Below are 19,876 nucleotides of genomic sequence, written 5' to 3' on the forward strand. Positions count from 1 at the left end.
AAGCTGGGACAATATCTCAAGCAGATAGAAAAAGACTGATAAGCTCTGAAATGAGATTCATGTGCAAAACAGCTGGAGATATAATAGACTAGACTTCAAAAGAAATAGCGATGTCTTAAAGGAACAAGGTAATATCTGTTTAACCACGCTACTGCCCAGGACGTATATATACCTCCAAGTTACCATGGATATGAAGTGCATATTAAAATTATAATACCGTTGATATTACATTGAAATATACGATGGATACGAAGCATATGTGGATGCGTATTTGATCCATAATGGCCGGTAAGGTGGTTAAGACTATATCGATCTTTATAGTGAGATGGAGACAACATACAGAAAGAATGAGTGAAGGAAGATTCCCCAGAGAGATACAGAGATATCGACCTCAAGGAAGAAGGAATAGAGAATGGTCTTTGAAAAGATGGGAAGAGACTATAACAGGTCCCAAGGACTATTACTGAAGAGGAAAAAGTATTCTACACAATTTAAAGAACTCCAGCAATCCTGCCTGAGGTAAAGATGTTTTATCTTAATTGTCAATTTTAAAACATTCTAAAATGGTTTCCTAGCTGAAGCAAACTTCTATATGATTTTTTTTTATTATTATGATTCCACAAAAGAAGTCACAAGAAGACTTATAACACTGCAGTGCCATGTGTGGGCAAATGATTAAGGAGTTAAATGTAGCTCATTGATATGTTTCTTAAAGAGTGGGAGGTTGTATTCAGTGGCAAAAATAATATGGAGAAGATTGTTCCAAAGAACAGAGGTGGATGGAAAGAAGGAAGATGATGATAAGTTAGTTCAGTGTGTTTGGAGCTGGACAGTGTATGGGTGTTGGCCAGTGTCTGCTTTAATTTTTACATGGTTTGAAAAAAGTGGAAGTATGGTAGCAGCCAATTCAGAGGAGCAAAGCTCATGGAAAGTACTAAAACAGAGTGCCTATGGTAAAATGACTGTAGGGAATTTGTGAGGAAGGGTCATCATTAAAACAGATTGCCCCCCCCCTCTTCTGAATATTATCAAGAATTCTTAGGAAAGTCTTGGGTGCTCCATCCCAAATGTGTGAACAATACTCACTTCAGTCAGGTTTTTAGAGGCTAAGGAGGCTATGAAATATGTTTGTGCTGTTCTTGAAAGGAAACTGAAACATTATGAAAAGTAAGTGGGGGTGAGGTAGGATTTTTGATGAGGGTAACAAGGCAGGCTTGAATATTTTAGGCATTAAAATTTATAGTTGTCATAACCCCTTTGAGAATGTTGGTGGGAAGGGGGGAGTTCAGTATTTAAGTCACTGCTTTTGAAAAAGATCTTGAGGTATCTAACATTATAGTATTATAGGGTTTCTAGAATGAGGAAGAGGAATGAAAACTTCTGTCATTGACAAAGCTGGAATAGGATTTGAAGTCAGAAAAAAAAAAAGTCACTGATGTAAAGGAGGAAGAGCATGGGTGAGAGCACAGAACTCTGGAGCACTCTGAAATGGAGAAATCTGATAAGAGAAAGCTATCCACCATGACAAGCAATGAATGATCAGTGAGGAAGCTGGAAATCCAAACAAAGAGCACAGGTGTCATGTAGCCATTAGTGTCATGTTGAATAATATACTCCTTAATTTATATACTTCCAAAATAAGTCTGGATATAGGCCTACAAATAAATATGGATAAATCAAAAATAATATACAGTGGAAATACTTCGGAATGAAAACAAGTTGAAATAAATCAGACAGATTGAAATTCATACAAATATCTAGGACAAATTATTGCAAACAATCACAAACTTGATAATGAAATTTTGGCTAGAATAACAGCAGGATGGAAAGTTTTTAAACATGACAATGAAATATTTAAAAGCAATTTACCAAACTGCGTAAAAGGAAAAATCTACAACCAGTATGTACTTCCAACAATGACCTATGGTGAAACCTGGAGTGTGACTAAAAAACAGCTAGAGAAACTGAAAACAACACAAGAAACATGAAAAGAGCCATTTTGGGAATAACCCAGTTAGATAAAAATAATAATACTTGAATAAGGAAGCAAATTTTGTAACATAGTTGATAAGAATTTTCAGTTGTATGTATTTTTAGCATCCGTGCAGTTAGCCTAGTGGCTATGCGCTTCGTAACCATATGCCTTGCCTTGGGAAGGAATGTCCTAGATTCAGTTTCCGTCGGTGACATGAGGAGCTGAAGGATCTTCCTCAGCCATAACCAAGTTAGCCAGTCTTGGACGTGGACAGCAGGGTTTTTTCCCCAGTTTATTCTGGGGTTTTTCATCCCGCAAAGCAGGCAAACTGGCCTTGAGAACTCAACACTACAGGCCATAGGATACACCAGGGCATAAGGCTGACCACCTTATCCTGTAAACGGAGTGAGGTCCGATGATCAATGGACCCTCAACACTGCAAGGTAAAAGAGGGTATAAGGAAGATGAGATGAATAGTATATTTCAATTTTGCAAAAGACATCTGACACACAGCTAAATTACAAACTATTAATTAAACTGGACTGAACAGATGAGACAACTAGATAAGTTGCCTGATATAGCATCAGCCAGTTGCATATAGGGGGCTGGAGCAGTATTTCAGAAGACGAGTCACCAATACAGTGTTGTAGGGCTTTGGAATCATTACTACTTAACTTATATATTAATGATACTGAAAATATTTAAACAGACAATATTTAAACATATAAATCTAAGTCGTTTAAATATTTAAACTGTTGTACTTTGGCTAACAGGCAAGACAGCGAACATCAGAATTTCTGAACACAAGGACTACATCCAGTTTCACAAGTACAGTCATTCTGGTCTTGCAGACCATGCTCTGGATACATGCCACAGAATACGGTGGAAGAAAGCTACAGTAATACACCGTAGCAAATACAAATTCGAAAGACTATTTATGGAATCAGCCTCAGCCCTAAGAAACTCTCCAAACCTCAACAAATTTGGTTGTATGCAACTGCCCCAAATTTGGGAGGCATACATCAGCAGACCTTCAGCCCAACGGCCAAGAATACCTACTTAGCCCACTAGATGGCACCATCAGGACTTCTAGGAGAACGATAGCTTCATTCTCAGTTACTGTGTTGCAGTGCCTGCGTGCGTGTACCTTTTTGTAAGTTCCTTTTAAAAATGGCAACGTGATGTTGCCGAAATATTAGAAATATTTATTAAAGTATAATTTAATTTATATTTGGATCTACGTTGTTCAATTCCCTAAGTGATTTAGAAATGCATAACCAACGTATAAGCCTGTCTACGAGAAAAGAAATTTAAACAGCGATATGAAATTGCAGATAAGTCAGGGAGAACTATGAGAAGCAGAATAGATGTAGAGGCTTCACAGTGAGAAAGTGAGTATGACTAGCAGTTGAATGCTACATGTATTAAAATGTATAGCTCTGTTATATGAAAGGAGATCACTTAACGTTTCCACATTTTTAAGCTTAGAAGTTTTTTCTGTTTTTTTTTTTTTTTTATCACACTCTTGACAACTGAAACGCATCACCTCTTTCCTAGGATAATTATTAAGAAAGGTTGCAATGTATATGAAAGTCATAATGCATCTTTTTATTAACCTATTTGTTTATTCATTTAAGTGATTTATCAATGATTTTATTGGCATTTCAGATTTTTAAATAGTTCTCTGAATATGGACATTCTATGCAGAATTGCACAGAATTATCGGAAGAATTCCCCATAATTGTTTCACTACTGATTACATAAAGATATAGCACAACTTACCTAATGCTTGTCCAAAATTTCCAAATGATGGTGTTGTAATAGCCGATGCAAAATCATAACCTTTAGTATTGCTACCAGCAAATGAAGGAACTGGGGGAACTATAGGTTCAGCTCCAAATCGTGACATTCCTCTCTCTTCATCACTATCTCCAGCCTGCATCACTTCAGCCTCATGTTGCAAATATATTATTTCAGTTCGACTCTGTGCAAGGGACCAGGCATCTCCATCCAAATTAAAGCAATATCTCTGCATGCTTTCTTTATCAAGTTTCACCCATATACCATCAACATTAGTAATCTGAAAATTTTCAGTGTAGAATTTAAGTATCAAATAGGACTTCAAAGAATTAAAAATACTACTTTAGGTAAGGCTAAATTTGAAAATTGTTTCAAAACTATATTATAACATCAATACAGTAAATAATTAAAGGTGATATTTTCTGATAATTATGAATTATTTGTTTTTAACAAAGAAGAATCTTTTTTTGAAAATCTCAAATTAACATATTGACTATCAGTCATTCTCTAGTCTTTTTTTTTTTTTTAAGGCCCAGTATTTATTTTACTTTGTTACATAGTATCATTTCCTCACAGTATAATGAGAGGATGGGGGTTATATATAATATTTAAAAAAAAAAGAAAAAAAAAAGTGATTGTAACTATTTTATGGCTTTAATAAAATAAAATAAAAAGATAATTAGCTTCCATAATAATGCAAGAGATTTTATTTAATTTCATATTTTCACAGCATATGAAAGGTGCTATATATACCTAAAAGATTTGCAGAGGATAAATAAACTCATTAAACTGAGTTTAAACAACTATGTAGTTGTAATTTTTTGGAAATACAGATGAATTAGAGCTGTTCCAAAAGTATAAACGTAAATGAAAATGAAATAAATTAAGAATGATATGGTACTATAGCAGGTATGCATATAGTGTGTGAGGTCAACATTAAAAGAAAAGTCACTAATACTGCTACCATAGAGTGGTCATTTGAAAGAAAAAAGGAAAGCCAGTAGTAGGGTTAGTAAACATCATCACTGAATAAAATACTTTTCTGGTGAGAATATTGGAGTGAAGAACAAAGATTTAAAAAGGAAGTCAAGGTTAAAATAATTTGTTATGTTTGAGAAGGGGATAGGAAGCAAATGAATTTGATCATATAAATAGAGAAGTGACAGAGAGAGAGAGAGATTTAAGCCAAAAAATTGTGTGCAAGGAGGAAATTAAGTGGTTGTTTATATAACAATAAGTGATTGTTTCAGAATAGGTACATAAGCTGTCATGTTTGTTGAAAATAGAGATGGAAATTAAGACACATGAAAATGAATTTAAGAAATAGAAAATATTTGGCTTAGTATCTGAAGATTGATATAATAATATTTCTCATGAAGGAGATAACCAAAGGCCATCAGATCAGATTTGTTTAAATTTGCACAATGCAGAAAGGGTGTCACAGTTCTCTTTGTATAATGTTTCCTAAAGAATCTACTTTTGCATAAAAGCTTCCTGCTCCTCACTCAAAGTTATCTAGAGATGCCATGTTCAGCTAATCAATACTGCCAGACTGTCCGAAGTAAGATAAACCACTGGAAAAAGGGATCTGGTAGACATTTGGAAAATTGAGTGGAAGAAACTTGACTTTAGGTTTGGAAAGGAAGGGAGGTAAAAATTTTCCTAACAAGGTGAAATGCCAACATAGTCTTGAGAGAGATCTTAGAACTTTAGCAAAATGTCCAGATATTCAATGGAAGAGTAATTCCAAGGGATCTTTTCTTGAGACCTAGAACCTAAAGCTATTAAATGCTTTGTTGATAAAGGACTTAGTAAAACTGTTTTTTACACAGGCATATTTGATAAAATTCAATTCATAGTGTAGAACAGTGTTTCCCAAACTATGTTCCGTGGAACATAGTTTGAGTGAATAAGTGTTCCGTGAAACATGATCAAAATTAATATGAGCCTGGAACGGTTTTAAATGCTGCAACAAGTTCAAACATGTTTGAAAATCACTAAGGCCAGTGAGCGCTGGCCTTGACTCAGCTACCTGTGGTTCTCGGCACCTCTGAGCATGAGTGAAGTCCATACTTCACTCACACTCATAGAAGGTATCTATTCTAGGAACTGTGCAGTCACAAGCAAGTTCAATGTGATGCGCTGCAGCCTGGCACACCTGTAGTGTGTGCTGTCACATTTTTGCGATGTGATAGTGTGCACTTAGCTTTACATTGAATACGAGACTGATGATACTCGACTGTAACCAAGGTGTTCCGTTAAAATTTCAGGATTTGTGAAATGTTCCATCGTAGGAAAAGTTTGAGAAACCCTGGTGTAAAAGATCATCAGTGGAACATGAACTATAAGTATAAATTAAAGATGCCAAGAAATTATATTCTTGGCTTAATACTTTATCCAAGTGTCAGCAAACAAAATTTGCACGTGAAGTCACTTCATGACTCGGCTACTTGTATAATAGCAGCTAATGATTTCACATCTACTAAGGCAATTGATGTGAAGTATACAGCATTGAGTTTATTAAGCAAAAATATTATTATACAAGTATATAAAAAAAATAAGTAAATTGTGCACAAGTATTTTGAATTAAAATTTTATGCGAAGCTTATCTGTATACAAGGTAGATTTAAAACATTGCCAAAAATTATAAATTTCTAAATGCACTGCAGTCATATGTCACACACACACACAAAAAAAAGTAGTATAAGTACTTGCTTGAACTTGAATTTGAATATATTCTCAAAAAAAAAAAAAAATAAGACTGTGGGTGTACATGTGCCTATCACATAACTTATATTTCACTTTCTTTCTTTCCTTTTTTTTTTTTTTTTGAGAATATATTCAAATTCAAGTACTTTTACTCATCGTCAATATTATATATAAATTGCAACTTACATCTTCAATAATATTTATAGCATTTCCAAGAACTAACATCCCAACAGGAGAAGCTTTCAAGCTTGGACGACTACGAATATTATGACCAGAAGCTCCACACTTTACCACATGATAAATTCCAGGTCCTTTTAGAAAAAAAAAAAAAAAAAAAAAAAAAAAAAAGAAATGTATAAATAAATTGGTTAAAATGTAATTTACCATATCAGAAATGAGGAAAAATATATATCCAAGTGATTTTAACTTTTTTAAAAAAATGGCCCTAAAATGGGTCTGTTTTAGGGCCATTGCTGTTTAACATGTATGTTAATGATATTGGTGAAGATTTGGATGGAGAGATTCAGTTGTTTGTAGATGATGCAAAGTTGGAATGAACTATGAAGAGTAGAGAAGATGTTATAGCCTTACAAAGAAGACTTGAATAAATTGAGTGAATGGGCACAGAAATGGGGTATGCCAGTTCAATATTGCAAAATGCAAGGTTTTAAATTTTGGGAAACAAAGATGGGATGTAAAATTCATGCTTGGCGGGGATATATTGTTGGAGGTGAAGGAAATAAAAGATCTTGGGGGTGACAGTAGATAAGGATCTAAAATTTAGAGGACACATTGTCAAAACTATGAGGACAACACAATGAATTCTGGGAATGATGTGGGGACACTGACTTGTAGAAGTAAGGAGATTCTTGTTCCATTGTATTAGGCTCTGATTAGGCCACACATGGACTAATGTGTACATATTTAGTCAGTTGGTTTTCAAAAGGACAAAGAGATGTTGGAAAAGGTCCAGAGGCAACTAATTAAGATAGTTTCTGATCTCTGGAATGTCGAATGCGAGGAAAGGCTGAGATGATGGAATTCACAGTCTACTGGATAGGAGGAAGGGGGGTGATATGATACAGACCTATAAGTTAGTAAGGGGTTGTTATAGGATCAATACTGAAGAGGTTTTACAGGAAATGGTGGGAGATCAGGGGAGAACCAGAGATCATCCTTGGAAGCTGTACAAGGAGAGTGTGAGCAGGGGAGTAAGAAGCAGGTTTTTTGCATGCAGAATTGTGAATGATTGGAATGCTTTGCCTGAGAAGGTGGCGTCTGCAGAGAATTTGAATGTGTTTAAGACACAGTATGATTAGCTGTGTGTATGACAAAAGGACCTCCTAGATGAGTCTTTGACTCCATGGGGTCTCAGTGTAATAATAATAATTAAATAAAGACTGATTAATATTTATCCAGGTCCTATATAAAGAAAGAAAAAAATATATACTGAAAACAATTAAAATTTAATTTACCACAAGCATGAAAATCATGAAGGTATTTAACAAAGTCATTACATATCAGAAATAAAAAAAAAAATATTTTTTTTAAAATAAAAAATGATTAATATTTACAAGATGATTACAGCTTTTTCTATAATATGAAAGTCAAAGTATATAATATACAGGTATGTTTTTTTTTTATACAGAAGAAAATTCTGCTTCTATTACATTACAAGATCATATCAGAAAGATAATGCACCAATCCACTCTCTTCAAAACTTGGTACCATCACTTTTTTCTCTGATAAAACTTCTAAAAACAAATTTTTAAAATATAGACCACACCTTTAAAAGAATGATACCTAATTTCTAAGAAGTATATATTTTGCATAACATATAGGATGTCCAGTGTGTTTTCATATTATGTCAAGTGTCATCAGGAGGTGCTATTATGGATCTCCATCCATTGCTCTCTGCACAGTTCAGATGCCAGTCCTTTATGTTTTTGAATCATGTGTGTGTGTTACTGTCTTCTTTTCTTTTGCTTACCTTCAATTCTTCCTTCTAATAAATCATTTTGAAGACTTTCATGTCTCACAATATTACCAATTATGATATTTTTCTCTTTTTCTATGTTCTTTGTTAGTTCCAATTTAGTATCCATCATCTCCAATAAAACATTTGATTTTTTTTTTCCTGCTTATTTCTCTTGATGTTAGTATATTCTTCATTCTGTTAAAGGTTGATTTGGCAATTTCTATTCTTCTCCTAATCTCTCTTTTGCATTTTCCATCCTTTGTAATTAAGTCCTAAACAAGTGTAACATTTCACATTTTATAATTGGTTTTCTATTTTAATTTTAAGCTTGGGGTATATTTTTCTCTGCTTATTATCATAACTTTATCTAATTATTATTATTATTTATTTTTTTTGGAATTTAATGTAAAGCCATATTTGTTACTCTATTAATTTCTGCAAGTCTTCCCCCTTTTTCAGCAATCAATACAATATCATCTGCATAACAAAGATTATTTATATTTCTTTCTTCTATTTTTACTCACCTCCAGTTTTTCCATGCTTTCAAAAATTTCTTCACTGCAGAGATTGGACAGAAGCAGAGAAAGCCATATCCCTGCCTAACACCTTTTGTATTTGGAAAACTTCTGACAGTTCACTGTTATGTTTGCAGTTTGGTTCCAATATATGTTGGATATCAGTCTATGTCATTCCTGTCTATTATTTTCGTTATTAATGGTTCCATTAATTTTTTATGGCAAATACCATCAAATGCTTTTATATAATCTATAAAACAGAAATAAACATCTTTCTGCATTTCCGAGTTTCTTTCTAGTATCATCTTGATATTGAAGATACCTTCTCTTGTTCTCTGTTTCTCGTAATCAACTCTGGACACCCTTTATTTCATCTGTTTATCTTGATTTTATTCTTTCTAATAGAATCCATAAGAGTAATTTTATTACATGACTCATTAGACTTACAGGTCTGTGATCCTTTCCATTACATTCCATTACCCCAGCCTTTTTCAGGATGTTTATAAAGATAGAATTCCCGAGTTCATTAGAGACAACATATCTACTTTCACAAATATTGTTAAACACTTTCCTTAACTCTTCTATTCGATTTTCTCTAGGACCTTTAGCATTTCCATATGAATATCATCTTGAGCTGGTGCCTTTACTGTCTTCATTTACTCAACAGTCCTTAATATTCCTTCTTTTAGTATTGCAGGATCATCTTCAAAATTGTTAAACACTGGTATTATTTCTCTCTCCTCAACTCGGAAAAGATCTGATATTCAACTCATCTTTTCTTAACTTCTGTTTCAAATAACATTTTGCCATCATTACTCTTGATTGAAAAGTTGTGTGGTTCATTCACTCTGTTGTTCATCTTTTTTTTTTTTTTTTTTTTTTTTTTTTTTTTTTTGTGTCTTGAGTTTGTTATTTTACTTCCAGTTTATCTCCTTACGATCTGTTATTAAATCCTTATTTTTTTACCTCTCTGCATGCTTTCCTTATTATATTGTATAAAGATTTATATTCTGGTTTATTTTTTGCTTATCTTCTGTGGTTGAACAGATTTTTCATCTACGGTTTTCTTCTATTTAGTCTTCTTGGGGGGATACAGTCATATGCAGCATCTTTAACAGTCTCCTTGAAACATTTCTATTCTTTTTCTATCTTCATTTATCATTTTCCATTTCATGTTGTAAATAAAACTCTCTAATGTATTCAAAATGTTCTTTAATTTTTGTTACATACTTACTTTTAACAGTTATTCCTTAGATAAATGAAATCCAGATGAGGTTCTTTATTTCAACTCAATGTGTTTTTAGTCTTACTTTTAATTTTCAAATGACTAGAATGTGATCTGAGTCTGTATCTGCTCCTGGGTATGTTTTTGCATACATAATAACATTTTGAAATATTTTTCTAATCATTATATAATCAATCTACTTTCTAGTTTTACCATCTGTGCTTTTCCAAGCAGTGGCGTAGCTAGGGGAGGGCAGGGGGGAAACGGTCCACCTTGGGCGGCAGTGTTTTGGGGATTGCACTTTTCATGTTAGACACAATTTTATTTTTCAGCGATTCTTTTATTTATGTTAACTTATTAATTTTTATTACTAAATTAATAATTAGTTTTTAACAAATATACTTACAACTAAAATAAACACAGTGTTTTAATTTCTTGCCCTATATGTCGTATTGACTTTTTGTAGTATTTTTGGTGTGTATTGAGAGGGGCGGCAAAAGCTCTAGCTATGCCACTGTTCCCAAGTATATAGCGATCTTCATGGTTGTTGAAAGAAGGCATCTGTTATTATCAGATCATTTTGCTCACAAACCTCACTTAACCTTATACTTCTTTCCTTCATATCCCCAAGCCCAAAGTTACTAATTACTGGGGACACTGTAAATCTCCCATAACAATCAGGATATCATCTTTCTTTATTTGTTTTATAACCTTTTGTACCTCCTCATAAAACTCTTCAACACAATGGCTGTCAGTACGGGCATATACCTGGAAGAATCCAATGTGGAAAGGTGTTCTTCCTGCAAGTTTGATTAGTATGATTCTGTCACTTTTAGGCTAATATCCAAAAATACTTTTGGAAATTCCTTTTTTCATCATAACTCCAACACCTCGTTTGTTCTTCACTTCTGGAACAGCTTAACAAAGTTATCCCTTTCAATTTTTCAGTTTCCTGTCCATCTTGTCTCAAACTCCCATTATGTCTATCTTGATGTTTAGCAACTTTTCCATTATATTGTCAAATTTATCAATTTGGTATAATGTTCTAACATTCCAAGCAGCTATTTGTAAGAGCCTGTTTGTAGTTTTCAGTTTAACTTGATCCAATGATAACTGCCCTGATGGTTCTGGGACATCAACTTCAGGAGCAATGTTACTGGAGTTCATCCCATGGTTCCCTTTGACATGCATGTCTAAAGCTCTTCAACCTGAGATCTATAATGTGCAGTAGAAAGATAAGATGGTGATGCTCTAATCTCTAACATCTTCCAGTATTACAGCCAATATAAACATTCTGATCATACCTGTAAATGGAAATGAGGCTTTCTGACATCATTTTTCTTCAGCCTCAAGTGAATACTGATAAGAGATGCTTCCCTCTATCAGGATTTCACTATTATCCAAGTTAGCCAGATTTTCAGAATTCCTACAAAGCCTTCATGACTACTATAGCAGCTCAGGACCCAAAGGGCCCCATCACAAATCACCTTTGCAGGCATTCCCATGCTACCCTGTTGTCCTCCTCATAGAGGAATTTGGTCTTAAAAATTCCTCAGCAAATAAAAATGAAGATATACTATCAACATGACAGTTGTTACCTCATTTCACCAGGAACATTTATAAATTAAAGATGCCAAAAAATTATATTCTTGGTTTTAATCCATTATCCAAGTGTAAGCAAACAAATTTTGTTTGCTTACACTTGGATAATGTTTTGTTTGCTCACGACTGGACAAACAAATACTTACATTTGTTTGTCCAGTCGTGAAGTGTTATTTCACGTGCAAATTTTGTGTTTGTTTACACTTGGATAATGGATTTAAACCAAGAATATAATTTCTTGGCAGCTTTAATTTATAGTATAACAAAGTTAAAAAAAAAAACTTTGAACATCTAAATCTCATAATATATGAAGGAGCAATCTACTGACCAATGGATTGGCCATCATGATCTCATCTGCTAGATTTCAATTAGAATTCAGTTTCTCGTCTGAAGGCATTTTCGTATGACCGACTTCTCACACATTAATTTATATATCATGAGTGAAACTGATGAATCATGTCTATTGATAAGAAAATTGCTGTTATATGCAAAATAGGTTACATAATCTCTGACCTATAGAAATAAATAAATATATATATATATATATATAAAGAATCGATCAAAAAAAGGATTCCTTACATGGAATCCAGAAAGGAGTTCCTGAGGAGGAAGTTTGCAGAAATCAACAAAGGAAAAAGACATGCCGGAAGCAAGTGATATGAGGAGAGACTGGCCAGAGTCGTTATATGGTAGCTGGCTAACTAGAAGCTAGAGGTAAAGTGCCTCAAGCATTTACACAAAAAGTGATGACTGGTAACTCATTTGTCACTTTCTGCACCAGATACCTAATGTAAGGTCCACTTATCTGGTAGGTATCGATAGCATACCACACTATTACAGAAAAATGGTATTTTGTTAGCCAGGGCTAGTGGCAAAAACTCAAAGGTTTGTGCATGAAAGGAAATTAGGTCAAAGTGTTTACCAGAGCAATTAGTCCAAAACTTCTGTCCAGGAAGTTTTGAGAAGAAAGGTTTCTTTCCCTATAAATTTGTACCAAGATAAAGTTCATATCAGCATTTTTGTTGAGAACTCCACTTAATAAAAAAAAAAAATAAATAAAATAAATAAATAATATGTACAGAGATTTTGGCTAGTATCATGACTCCTGAATCAAGAAAAAAAAAAAGGGAGGGGTCATGACTACAATTTCTCTCTCAAGAACAAAAAGACCTGCAAACTTCCTCCACAGTTATGCTCAAGAGGAAGTTACAGGAAGTTTGCAACTGCTCAAGGACACTTCTATCCAGAAGAGGCAACTGCTCGAAGCTCATGCCTGAAGTTTAAAAACCATCCATTCTGATACTTGCTGCAGTATGGAGAAGGAATAAACAAGTGAAATAAAATGAAAATCAAGAAAAAGCAAACAGAGGAGAATAAACAACTATCCATAAAGAGAAATTACTAGCTTCTAAAGTTAGACTGCAGAGTAATTTGACTTTTTTTTCTTTTTATGGGGAACCCATCCATGAAAGATTGGTCAACCAATACTATACCAGTACCGTGAATGGGCAAGAGGGAACTTTTTCACATTTATCTTGAAGAGCTGTGGATTTTAATCCTTGGGAAACACATAAGAACACAGCAGTGGAAGGGATGAATGAAGAAGAGAAATTTGTTCTGCGAGTTCGGAGATGCACTGTGAGGAACTGTTGATTAGTTGCTGCATGCATTTGAACTGATTTGACAGCGCAGCACTATCATTGATACTAATTCTGATTAATAGTGGTCATGAAAGTATTTGTAGAAAATGCAAGCAGCAAAAATTGAACACCTGTGTGAAAGTGAGTGAAGTGTACTAGTGAGTGGGTGGTCATTAATCAGTCTGACTACTCTTTTCTGTACAGCATCAAGTATTATTAGGAAGCTCTTAGGGGCTCCATCCAGATATAGGAGCAATATTCAATGGTCACATGGATTTGTGATTTGTATAAAGTTAAAGGTTGTTTCATGTTAAAGTAATGCCTGAATATTTGTAATAGGCATGAGCCAAGAGAGATTTGAGGTAAGTGTTATCTCAAGAAGATGGATCTCATCATGCATGGGGATTTGGGTGTTGTCAAAAGTAAGGGTTTTGACATAAGACAGGTTGAAAACAACCAGATTATCCAAATCCCACCAATGAATGTTTTAGACATCTGTATTTAAGAGGGTAGGGGTTAAAGTTCTGGAGATTGTGGTGATTTGTGCATTGCAGGTTTATCAAATTAAAGGGAGGAATGCCATGTGCTCTCATCAGCAAAACTATGTATTGGGTTGGTAATCTGCTGGAATAAATCATTTATATTAGAAGGAATAGTGTGGAACTTAAGCATTAGCTGTGTTGTTAGAATATAAGGAACCATCTTTATGTACTAATTCCTTATATTCTAACTACCATCATCCAGTCAGAAAGTTCATAGATCAACTGTAAAAGCTGGGGGGGGGGGGGGGCAGACAGAATGATGGGAATTTACTTAACAGGCCTTTGCACTTGATCCCACCGAAAGCCTTGTAGATATCAAGGGTAACCTTGACATCTCCTTGATATCCCACTGCTCTGAACTGCTGTCCCCAAACTAAGCCTAGTTCTTCAAAAGATGTGTCAAGGCTATACAAATAAAAAATCAAGCATACCACAAACTGACTTACATCAAGAACTCCATCCTCCTTTAGTGCTTATACTCAAGTCTGAAACAGCTAAAGAAAACTATCAATGCCTTCCAAAACAGAGTATGAAATAGCAAAAAGCAGAAAACCTGCAGCCTATCTCTAAACAGCAGCCAAGTCTTCTGGTCTCCTGCCAAAACAAATGGTCATTACTTTTGCCAAACACTATTCCCACCTCTATCATACCAAAATGGCTCTATTGTATCATCACCCACAGAAAAAGCCAATCTCCTGGCTTCACACTTTGTCTCCAATGCATGCAAAACTGACTGTGGTAAATATCTCCAACCATTCTAGATGCCCTTACTAGATGGAGATCAGAAAAAATTGTCCAAATTAGACACACACAAAAAAAAGTCCCCTGACCCTGATGGCATTTCTCCAAATGTCTTGAAGTTCAGGACAATTGTGCACCAGAACGACTCTTATCAATGTTGCCAGTATGTACTCTCCTACTCCACTGGTATCTATCACACAACCCATTCCCAAAAAGGGTGACAAATCACTGCCATCAAACTACTGCCCTATCTCACTCACCTCAGTCCTATCTAAAGTAATGGAGAGAAACATCAATTCCTAACTCTTACATTACCTCAAAGGCTAATAAATGACCATCAGTATGGCTTCCATTGCTGCTGATCAACAGGAGATCTACTCGCATATATCACCCATTTCTGAACAAATCGCCATGGAGATGTTTGGTGAATCTAGTGGTTGCCTCTGTACTAGACCCAATCAAAGCCTACTTAGCAAACTCCCATCATTTGGTATGTCCCAGGATTTCTGCAGTTTGATTCTGTCTGGATGCACAATATGTGATGATGGATGGTTCCTTATCCTTTCACCATTCAACTAATGCCAGAGTTCCATAAGGTTCTGTTCTCTCTCACCAATCCTTTAGTGCTTCCACTCAAATCCTTCTATACAAGGTGTCCCTGAATTCATGGCCCAAACATGAGGGATGGTAGTACACACCGAAACCACTAATATTCGTCATAGAATATGTGGCCGCAAACACAGTCCGGTGCTGGTAGGGGGCGCAGATGAGGCGGCACAGCTTAAAAGCGCTGGATTGGCCAAACCCCAGCATTCTCAGTGTTGACCGGACACGAGATGGAGCAGTTTACGAATGCAGAGAAAGCCGATATGCACCTGATGTACAGCGTAGCCAAGGACAATGGTAGAGAAGCACAAAGACTATACCGTAAGCGATATCCTATGTGCTGTGTGTCCGATCATAAAATGTTTGCACACTGCACCATCAGCTGTGTGAGGCAGGCACCTTTCACGTCAGTCGACATGATGCCAGACGAGCATGAACGGTCAGAACGCCAGCTATGAGTGAGGACATCTTGTGTATGGTGACAGATAACCCAGGTACAAGCACGCGATCCACTGCCCAGTGCCTGGGTGTGCATCGGAACAGTGTCTGGCGAGTACTGCATGAAAAAGGGCTACTCCCCTATCACTTGCAGTGAATGCAGGCATTGACAGCTGTTGATTATCCCCTGCACATGGATTTTGCCTAGTGGTTCCTGCAGCAAAGTGTCATACAGCCAGATTTCCCCACTCATGTGCTCTTTACGGATGAATCAACTTTCTTACGTGAAGGCATAGTCAATGTTCATAATGCACATTTGTGTGCAGTCCAGAGCCCCCATGGTACACCTGTTTCGGCCATGAATTCAGGGACATCCTGTATATCAATGAGCTACTTCAGTTGACCTCTAGCCCAATACACAGGTTTGCATATAATAGCACATTGCACTCCTCCCTTTCATTTGATAAATTACTCTACACAAATCACCTCAAATTACAGAACATCAACTACCACTGTCCTCAATTCTGATCTCCAAGCCATCCTCCAATGGAATTCAGATAACCTCGTCAATTTCAATGCTAACAAAACCCAGTTCTCTCTTATTTTCTCACAGTATTATCTTTGACAACTGATACTCTGCAGTCTCTTCTCAACCAAATGCCTTATATGTCCAAAACAAGAGAGAAAAAACATAAGGAACATGATAAACATCTGGGAGAAAAGAGATTATTTATTCCTGATGGAAGGTAGCACGGAAGATAATTTTACTCACAAAAAAGAAAAAAGAAGAAGACTAAATCATACTTTTTAAGAATCCTTAAAATTAGTTCAGAGTTTTAAGCAATATATGGAATTGGAACACTACACAGTCAGAGTTCTTAGGGATCATTCTAGATATCTGATGTGTGGATAAAGTCTTTGCATTTAGCCACAACCTGAAGCTGCTCTAATTTCATTCCTAATCAAATCTTCATCCTACACTCCTGTATAAATTTTGCTATGGAAAATTAGCTTTCTTGGCCAATCTTTCCTTCCACGCTCCATCTGGCATACTGAAAACTTCAGTTTATTGAACACTTACACTCAGAAACGAGAGCCAAAACGACTCTCATTTCTGACCACAGAAAGCAGAGCCATTGCTGGCAGATTGCCAAGAAGAGTCAATTCATGTTGAAGGGGGAGAAAGGAATAATGTGATGTATGAATTTGTCCCCAACATGCGAAATCACGTGCTTTATACATAAAAGTTTCCAACTGTATTACAAGCAAAATAGTTATCACTTTAAAAACTAGAATTTTCATAAAAGAAAAGCTAATTTTCTAATGTATAATAATAAACACTCATCCAAAAAAATGGATTGATTAACCCTATTATCGGAATGGATTTGCCTTCTTCTGTCATGTGCAGAAGTGTTGAGGGGGGTCTTGCATCTGTGGGTGCACAGTACCATCATATTCAGTTAGTTATATACAACACAACTTTGCCCATCATCCATCTCAAAATCAAGCATCATCAAAACTCTCCTTAACAGAGCACATGCCACCTGCACCAGCCCTAATGATTGAAATTATAACTTGACACCATCCAAAGCATTATACAGCAGAACAGCTTCATCCCAAGAAAGATCCAACCATCTTTGGCATATACACCTGTGTGTGCAGAATTCCATATATTGCTGAAATCTCTGAACTGATTTCCAGGGTCCTTAACACGTTCGCTGCCACGCTACTTTGGCATGGTCTGTTCCCCTACGCCGAGCTGTTTTTCTTCTTCAAGGTCAGTACGATAATCTCGTTACCGGAGGTAAACGACCTACGAGTATACTCGTAGTTGGCTTGTACAGAGCATATACGTTCTATGAGAATACACAGTTTTGAAGCTAGCCCCACAAGCCAAGCATTTTCACTTCTTCAAGGTCACTGCAATAATCTCGTTCCCGGCGGTAAGCGTCCTACGAGTATACTCGTAGCTGGCTTGTGAAGCAGGATTAACCACTACGAGTATACTCGTAGTTGGCAGCGAACGTGTTAAGTATAATTTATTGCTCCCCCCCCCACCACCACTGTCAATATATGGAATTGGAACTCCTCCATGTTACCTTCCAGCAAAGAATAAAGTCCTTCCCCCAGGTATTTACCAGTAACTGTTTGTAACTGTTAACTTTTTTGTAACTTTTTTTGTTAACTTTTTGTAACCTTTTCTCTTATTTTGAACAAGAGACTACAAGAACATCAATCAAAACATCATTTATAAGAAGCCCAAAAAATTTTGTCTAGCACATACACACAGTTGACATGGACCACAGAATCTTCTGGTCTTTTGCATCATTGCTGCTTTAAATCTGAGAGTTTATGCAAAGATCATGTTGTAATGCTATTACATCATCCTAACTTAAACTGAAATGAAGTGTTTTCTTACTTAAAATTTGCAAAGGCTTGATCTTAATTAATTGCAAACATTAATTTATTTTTTAATATTATTATTTATACATCAACCATATATCTAGTATTCACATTCTAGTACATGGCTCATATCTTTTAAAATTCACTGCTGTTGTTCTATCTTTATGAATTTTCAAATTCACTGAAGACAATCAGTAAATTTCAGATTGAATTATCTGATTTTATAATTTATTAATAAACTTCTTGTGTTTAAATATTCAAAGTTCTCTTTTAAACTGATATCATAATAAAATGCATGGAAAAGTAAGCTGAATTCAGTGAAACGATCTGAAAACAACATAAAAAAAATATCACATATTTATCTTCTTCCTATTATCACTATCTTAGCAATTTTTAATTATTTTATTATTTTCTTTAGAAAATAATATCAGCCTATCAAAAACATGCTGTCTGAAAAAGAATGCCAGGCACATATACTAATTCTCCTTCTCCTGCATATACAGGGTGTTCGGGATAAATTTGACAGTTTCGTAAGGAAAAAGAAAATCTTCTTTGTATCTATTAAATTTAATGAATTGACAAAAAAACATTACAGGCAGAGTTAATTACAATACTATCAACAAGATTTACTCAAAATAACCACCATTAGCATCGATCACAGCTTCAATTCTGCTTCGGAACCTCGAACAAGCTGATGCTACAGTCTCCCTGGGAAGGGCCGCAAAAACTGTTTTAATTTTATCCATTAACTGGGCTTTTGTATTACTGGAAGTGCGATTGGTGTCTTTTTCAACTGCGCCCCATACAAAATAATCCATGGGGTTAAGGTCTGGGGAGTTTGGAGGCCAAACATTTGGACTGGTGAAGTCGTAGAAATTTTCAGACAACCATTTTTGACTTTTCCCAGAGGTGTGGCAAGGGGCCGAATCCTGCTGCCATACATACGGCCTACCATTGGCTACCCTTGTTATCCAGGGCTTGACTACAGTTAGCAACTCCACGAATAAAGCCCGAATTCCAATGCCAGGGTTCTTCAACACCTGTTCCTGCAGATTTGCGAGGAATTCTGCTGTACGAACGCAATCAGATCGTCTGCTAGGGATCTTTCTTCTTGCTACATCCTCATAGTCACCATTGCGAGTCTCTAGTTCATGCCTGATTGTTTTTACTGTATTCAGGGAGCATTGGGCAGCAGTCGAAATATCCTTATTTTGATGGCCGGCACGAATCATCATGATACAAGTTATTCTCTTCCATGATTCAGGTGGGTTCCAGCTATCCATCCTTTCTGACATCTTGTATATGAATGAAGAAGGGTCCAACCTTTTAAATGAAGAGAAGTGTGTGTTAATACATGTAACTTACGGAAAAATATAATTAATTATAAATATGTCAAATTTATCCCGAACACCCTGTATATATATATTAGCTTATTTTCATACTTAAGAATATAAGAACTGATTAACTAGAAACCTAGATTAATTCAAATTTGGAATAAATTTGAATTCAAAGTGAATTAGAGAAATAGCATGTCAACATAATCATTGTCAACAAGACAAAGATAACTAAAACAGGTGAGATTCTGCTAAACACTATTATCTAGTGCTATATGATATTGCTAGTGTTCAATGCTGTATGATATTATCTAGTGCAGATTTCTTTTCCCATGGAGCAACACATATCCAACTACACACATCCACAC

General features: G+C 35.5%; 1 protein-coding gene across 1 annotated transcript in view; it reads right to left on the reverse strand.

Annotated features, from left to right (window-relative positions):
* hiw (MYC binding protein highwire) overlaps window positions 1-19,876 on the reverse strand; it is a 1,014,282-nt gene that overhangs the window by 383,539 nt on the left and 610,867 nt on the right. Inside the window, exons 53-54 of the mRNA XM_090402616.1 lie at window positions 6,671-6,795; window positions 3,758-4,055 (exon numbers count right to left, since the gene is read on the reverse strand). Coding sequence (XP_090258742.1) covers window positions 3,758-4,055; window positions 6,671-6,795 — 423 coding nt within the window. The remainder of the gene's footprint in view (window positions 1-3,757; window positions 4,056-6,670; window positions 6,796-19,876) is intronic.

The sequence above is a fragment of the Typopeltis vanoorti genome, chromosome 13 (genome assembly GCF_054136105.1).
Source record: "Typopeltis vanoorti isolate ZY-2024b chromosome 13, IOZ_Tvanoo_1.0, whole genome shotgun sequence".
Lineage (NCBI taxonomy): Eukaryota > Metazoa > Arthropoda > Arachnida > Uropygi > Thelyphonidae > Typopeltis > Typopeltis vanoorti.